Source organism: Marmota marmota, unplaced genomic scaffold, assembly GCF_001458135.2.
Source record: "Marmota marmota marmota unplaced genomic scaffold, marMar, whole genome shotgun sequence".
NCBI lineage: Eukaryota > Metazoa > Chordata > Mammalia > Rodentia > Sciuridae > Marmota > Marmota marmota.
The window spans coordinates 69,549,484-69,556,380 of record NW_026000026.1 but is presented as its reverse complement, the minus strand read 5'-3'; the positions used below and the strand labels follow the sequence as shown (position 1 = coordinate 69,556,380).

The 6,897-nt window shown below is 45.1% G+C and overlaps 1 protein-coding gene across 1 annotated transcript in view; it reads right to left on the bottom strand.

Moving 5' to 3' along the window:
• Positions 1-6,564, bottom strand: part of Wnt8a (Wnt family member 8A) — a 6,950-nt gene extending 386 nt beyond the window's left edge. The window contains exons 1-6 of the mRNA XM_015484399.2: positions 6,320-6,564; positions 6,193-6,226; positions 5,811-5,949; positions 4,086-4,211; positions 3,244-3,386; positions 1-1,670 (exon numbers count right to left, since the gene is read on the bottom strand). The exon at positions 1-1,670 is cut by the window's left edge and continues 386 nt beyond it. Coding sequence (XP_015339885.1) covers positions 1,125-1,670; positions 3,244-3,386; positions 4,086-4,211; positions 5,811-5,949; positions 6,193-6,226; positions 6,320-6,387 — 1,056 coding nt within the window. The 5' untranslated portion in view covers positions 6,388-6,564 and the 3' untranslated portion in view covers positions 1-1,124. The remainder of the gene's footprint in view (positions 1,671-3,243; positions 3,387-4,085; positions 4,212-5,810; positions 5,950-6,192; positions 6,227-6,319) is intronic.
• Between the last annotated feature and the right edge of the window lie 333 nt (positions 6,565-6,897).

The following is a 6,897-nucleotide window of genomic DNA, read 5'->3' as shown; positions in this document are numbered from 1 at the left end:
CCCCCCCCCCTTGGTGCATAGACAACCTAGGAAGCTCAAGTTAAGGGAGCAAACACACTTTGAATACAGTCCAAGTTCAAAGGGCTACTTTAGTGCCCAAATTACTTAGGGGGGTATTAAAATAACACCTTGTAAATCTGTGAGTCTGTATTGTTTTTCTGTTGGCCAGTGCCTGGATCTCAATTTTATTATCTGTCAAAATTGGAATCAAGGGAGTTGGATATTTCTAGCTTCCTCCATTAGCCTGCTGAATTGGGAAACAGAAGCAGGGTTCCAATTCCCTTCCTGGTCCCAAGGTTATCAAGGGGAGTAGTAAAAGGTCTCAGTTGGATGTATCCTAGAAACATTTTTTACAAAATGTAGTTGAGTTCCCAATCTGGAACAATGGCAAAATAGATGTTTTATAGCTCTCTGGAGAAAGTCTCTCTTATAGATCTTTGTCTGATAAATGAAAGTCACCTGTCTACTTACTGTGACCATTCCCTCTCCTTGATACCAGAATGGTTTATGAGCTGAAAAAGCCCTCCTGATTTCCCTAGGCTCAGGTGAGGAGAACTTAAAAAGTGCATACTCAGGTGAAAAAAAATCAACATTCTAAAAACCTTCCAGTAGGAAATAGGCAGCCTCTGCCTCATATATCTGCAGGAATTTGCAGTTGGTCTTTCTTGACCTAGCCACAGTGGCAGAAGGTTGCTCCTTCTGGGATCTGAACTGAACTCTTTTAAGTTTTTGCTTCTATTTTCTCTGATTCCCAGCAGCACAGTTGGGCTGGATATGGCCTAAAACTTGTAGGAATAAATACTTCGAGGGTTCCTCTGGATATGGACTCCCCCAAATTCCCATTTTAGCAAGCTGCATAATAAGTACAGGGACAAATACCAGGAAGTAACTTGCAGGAAAGATTGGGTCTGCCCAAGTTAGGAGGAGGCCCAGGTTTTAATATCAACTCTGTCAATATGCTGTATAATCTTGGGCCTCCATTTCCCCATCTGTAGCAGATATCACGAGGACCACAGATATCCCTGTGATTGTCCAATTGTTTTCCAGTCTACTCTCTCCAAGAGAAAAGAGGTGTCACCCTCCACTGTCATGCAACTGAGCAAATCAGTTCATGTAGGGTGTTATCAGGATCTCCCCTTTCCCCGGGCCCGAGCACTGCCCGGGGAGCGCATGCAGTAGTACTTGTTGACCACATGCCTACACTGGTCACACTTGACGGTGCAGCACCATTGGAATTTGCAGTTACAGCTGCTCACAGCCTCAGTTCTCCTTTCTTCCACTTGCAGCCCACACTCAGTGCACAGGTGCCCACAGCTGCGTTGCTCCCGCTTAGATGTGTTGTGGCTGTTCTGCAGGCATTCACGACCCTCTGTGCCATAGATGCCCAGGCTGGAATTGCGAGTACAGTAGTCTGGAGATTCCTCTAAAAAGATCAGCTCAGCTTCTATGCTAGGAAGGAAGGCCTCAGTGGGAGCCCAGCAACCTTCAGCGCTGTTCCCAGCCCTTAGCTGCCGCTTATCCATCTCAATTTTCAGTGCCTGGTCATACTTGGCCTTTAGGTAGTTTCCCATCTCCCGGAAGTCAGCCAGCTGCAGCCAGCATGTCTGGATGCTGCAGCTCCCTGAGATGCCGTGGCATTTGCAGATCCGTTTCATGGTAGCTCTTACTGCCTTCACAGAGAGAAAACAAAAGAGAGAATGGCTCTGGCAAGGGAAGACCAATGGTTAGCAATTAAATGGAATATTTTAGGGACTGGGATTGTGGATCAGTGGTAGAGTGCTTGCCTGGCATATATATGTGAGGCTCTGGGTTCAATCCTCAGCACCCATAAAGACAAACAAATAAAACAAAAGGTATTGTGTCCATCTACAAAAATATATATATGTGTGTGTGTGTCTGTGTGTGTGTGTGTGCGCTTCTTGGCTTTAGAGGATTATTAGGGAGCATCATAAAAATATTTGTTCTTGGGCCCTACCTCAGATTTTTTCCAATGAGGATGTTTTCAGATTTAAGGACCTGGTACTTTAAATCATCTTGGGTGATTCTGGTGAAGAGTCAGGCAAATGTTGAGAAGGTTACTGGAGTCAGGAAAAACCCCAGGCCCAATTCCATCATTTGTAGATCGTATTTCTCTACCTGCCCAACTGGGATAAAAATGGAATAAAATAGGGTCGGGAGCTAGGTGTGGTGGTGCAAGTTGTAATGCCAACAGCGGGGGAGGCTGAGGCAGGAGGATCAGAAGTGCAAGATTAGCCTCAGCAACTTAACAAGGCCCTTAGCCACTTAGCAAGACCCTATCTCAAAACAGAAAATTAAAAGGGGCTGAATAAGATACTTAGTGGTAAATGCCCTGGGCTCAATCTCCAGTACCAAAATAAATAAATGAATAAAAAATAAAATCAGGGTCAAAGAATACTTTATAAATTATAGAGGAAAATATGATCTTTGACACTGTAATCATCTGGAAGTGGGGAACTAGAGTATTTGTGGTGGTTTGGATTTTCCATCCTGACCCTCTCTCAGAAGGAAGGCAGCTCCTAGAATCTGAATCTTTACACACCAAGGCAAGTAATTACCCACAGTTCTACTTGTCTTGAAAACCTTTTCCTTCTGCCCTGAGCAACCAGAAAGAACATCTAGGTACAGGTCCACAAGGAAATTTCTATGATTTTGGCTATAAGTCCAAGTTTAGAATATACTAGAGATTGCTACTCTAGAATATTCTAAACTAGATTCAAGTTTAGAATATACTAGAGATTGATACTCTACCAGAAATAGGGACAATAGATGCCCTCCCTCCCCAACTTCTGAAGCCTAGATAGTCCCAATCCTTCACAATCCAGACTTTAGGACACAATAAACTGCTATTAATGTCCTAGAATAAACAGTTACAGTGATTAAAATTTTAAGTCATTGAAGCAAGGCCTTGATTCTGTATTGTTCTGTGTTCCCAGAAATCTGACTATGGAGAGGGCCTAATACAAGGTTTAGTGATGAGAGAACTAGCCTTATAGATAGATCTGAGTTCATTGCTTGGCTCTTATGCTTATTAACTGTATTGGTGCAGACAAGTCATTCAGTATGGACTTAAAATTGGCTTTGTCATCCAGAGAATGGGGATAGCTGTCTCAGTTGTGCTGGATGGTTATGAGGATGAAACAAGGGTATGTCAGTTCTTGGTAAACTGTGAAGTGCTGTGCAGATGTGAAGCTGTTGCCAACATTGGCTGACTCCTATACCCACCAGCCTGCCGGCCCTGTTGTTGTGAAGATTCATCAGGGCTCTGGCATCCTTCCCTTTCTCCAAACTGTCCACAAAGAGTTTGGAGATCCTTTCCCCAAATTCCACATTGTCGCTGCAGCCTCCCCAGATCCAGCCATGGCCTCCTACACATAAGGAAAGAATAAATTCTGCATACAGCTCCCTGCTGTATGCAGGGAGAAGAGTCAGTCTTTTTGACTGACACAGCCAAATCATCCCCACGAACCCTAGGAGAGGGTAGTGCTCAACTAAAGGTGAAAGAGGGAAATGAAGGTGCTTGGGGAAAATGAGGGGAGTCTGTTCCCAAAGCCAACTTATGGCATTTCCCAGCTCTAAGAAATAAGTCTTCAATGCCCACAATAAACGTAGGTGCATGGGGCCAGTCCAGATGATCTCAAAGGTTAATAGAAGCTCAAACATTCTGGAATTCCATACCATTATTCCATAGTGGTCTTAAGAGTCATTTTTCTCCCTAATAAGTGACAAATTTGGGTAAGTTTCTTATGTGGTCTGAAAATAGTTTTGTAGCTCTGGGTTATGGACAAATCATTCCAATACCAGGGCTACCTTTAAACTCTCTTTGGTCTTCTCATTCCAGTCTTTGTTAGTTTTAGAGATACTTGCCAATCTGTGGACTCATGGACCAAGACTCATCTTTCAGGAGAGTCTAGGTCCAGGAGCTCCCATGACTTGGGGTGGGGGGTGCTGAAGTCTAGGGGTTTGATGACCTGTGTCCCTCAGCCTTTCCCTGGAAGACTTTAGCCTGAGCTCTGCTCTGCAGCTCCTCACCTCTCCTCACCCCTGTTGAAAAACCCAACTTTTACCTGTTTTTCCATTTTTTGACTCATCACAGCCACAGTTTTCAAAGTCACCCATGCTACAGTTCTTGGTGATGGTGTACATGACTCCGGCAGAGCTGATGGCATGAATGAAGGAAGTCTCTCTGGTGGCTTTGGAGAGAAAAAGGGAAATGACTAGAAGCTTGGGCTGATAACCCAAAGCAGAGGCTTTGAAAACACAATGCTCTTTTGCTCTCCCTGCCCCCCGCCTCATTTGGGTTGAGAAGATGCTCTTCTCCTAAGGAAAATGATGCAAGTCTTTCTAACCTCTTCACTTCATCCAGTCATCCCCATGCTACAGATGGGGAAGATGAAACCAAGAGATAGAATGATGAGACCAAGACCACTCTCCAGTTGTGGTGTTGGGATCAGGACACTGCTCTCCTGATGTCCAGCCTAGAGCCAGGTATCATGGCACATGCCTGTAATCCAGACTCAGGAGGCTGAGGCAGGGGGATTGCAAGTCCAAAGCCATCCTCAGCAACTTAGTGAGACCCTAAGCAACTTAGCAAGACCCTGTATCTAAGTAAAAAATAAAAAAGGCTGGGTATATTGTTCAGTGGTTGAGCACTCCTGGATTCAATCCCCGGTACCAGAAAGAAAAGAAAAACTGAAGTCCAGTCTGGACCTCTGTCTTCTAGCCACAGTTGCTGATCTGTGGGCAGCGAGGCTCATGTCCACAAGGCTAGCTTAGGAAAGAGAGAAGGTCTGGGTGTAGTGGAGCATGGCTTTCAGACCAGAGACTTGGGAAGCTGAGTTAGGAGGATTGCAAGTTTGAGGTCAGCCTCAGCAACTTAGCTAGACCCTAAGCAACTTAACAAGACTCTGTCTCAGAATAAAAAAATAAAAAGGGTTGGAGATATAGTTCAGTGGTAAAGTGCCCCTGGGTTCAATCCCCACCAAAACAAACAAACAAACAACAACAACAAAAACAAGAGAGAGAGACAGAGACAGAGACAGAGAGGACCTATTCTTTCTGACCTCAAAGCTATGTTCCTATAATAATCATAATCATTGTGGCTGCTATTACTGAGCTCTTATCTTGCTAAACTCTTCACAAACACCATCACATTTCGTTTCCACTTATCTATATTCTATCTGTTTACCCCTTGAGAAGTTAGTTCTTCCACTCCCATTTTCTTTATTACCTTTCCCCTCAACCCTTCTCAGGCAACTCTATTGTTTCTACAAAAATTACTTTTATGAAAACTATTGCACACAGTTATAAACACACACACACACACACACACACACGTACATGCAGCCCACCTGAGGCAAAACTCAATGTGATCTCTCAGCTTCACTGTTGCTAGGATTTTAAGAGAATTAGGCAGATGTAAAACTCCCCCAGGGGCTGCAAATAAAGACCCCTTTCCCCATTTTTATTTCATGTAAATTGGTGAATTATGTACAAACACACAAATACAGGTATGCACTAAAAACATAATTTCTTACGTATGTTGTGAGACACCTCTGCCTACCTCATTCAACCCTTAGATTGGCTAAATAGAGCCGGTCTTACAGACTCAAATGACAAAACTGGGATTGAGAGAGGGAAAGTAACTCACTCAAGGTCACAGCAAGGAAATGGCAGGTCAACAGATCACCAGTCACTTTCTCATTTCTCTGAGCACACACATTACATAATGCTGCAAGCCCACCTCCATGCACAGGCACCCTCTGAACAGGTGTGCTCTTATACAGACTTACCACTTCTTAGCCTGTTGTGTGTGGAGAGCTGCAGAGCATTTTCAGGGCAGTTCCAGCGTTCCCAAGCAAACTGGAACTTACACTCCTCGATGCCACTCTGGGCACCCAAGGCCACACTGGTAGTATAGGTCAGATAGGCCTGGGCAGGGGAAAAGGGCTGTGAGCTTCTGCCCAGCACAGGTCATCTGGGGTTGGGGGAGCAGGGACGACTCCAATGGGCGAGTTCTCCACTAAGAAAACAATTCTGGGTCTCTGGGTGAAGGGGTCTGGCAGTGTCTCTCCCAACCCTCTTTTTTTTCCCCCAGAAGATTTCCCTTAGGAACCCCAAGGGCAAAAACAAAACAAAACAAAAAAAAAAAACAGGAGTCAGAGACCATCCTACCTTGGGGCCTGTTATCAGGAAATTATTCACTGACCTATCAAAAAAGAAAAAGTGAGGCAGAGGTGAATGGGATGAGATAACAGGGGATTTTCTTGGAGGGGAGCAAAGAGTAAGGGAAGGGACTTACCAGGCAGAGGCACCAAAGGTAGCACAGCATATTCCCATGGTTACCCACAGCATGAACAGGTCCCTCATGGCCCTGCCTACCCTCAGGGAACCAGGTCCAGCTCAGGGCCAAGTGCAGAGAAGTGAGGAGTGAGCAGAGTCTTACTCAGTATTTATGTGGGCAAATTCTGAATGGCCAAGGGGGAAAAAATCAACAGCCCTTCTCATTTGTTCCTCACTGGCAGGGCTGCAGGAGTCACTGACCCAATAGGGGATTAGGGAGGAGGGACTCAATCCAAAACCTTCCATGAAGTCCCGCCCCTGCCCAGCCCTTCTTCCCTCCCTGACAGGCAGAAGGCTGAAGCTGTTCTCCCACCCTTGAGGTTCATTTCCTCTGTAAGTCAGTTGGTCTCTTCCTGATTAGGGACCATTTCTCAGAGTCTTGTAGACTGGAACAACCTAGGCAAGTCACCTATCCCTTGGAGCTACTGTGCCTTCATCTGTCAGGGAGACATCACTCTGTGCCCTGCTTTCCTCCCCAAGGTGTTAATAATCATAGAAGAACTCTCTTTTGGGGGGCTCCTCCTATTCATTTACCCA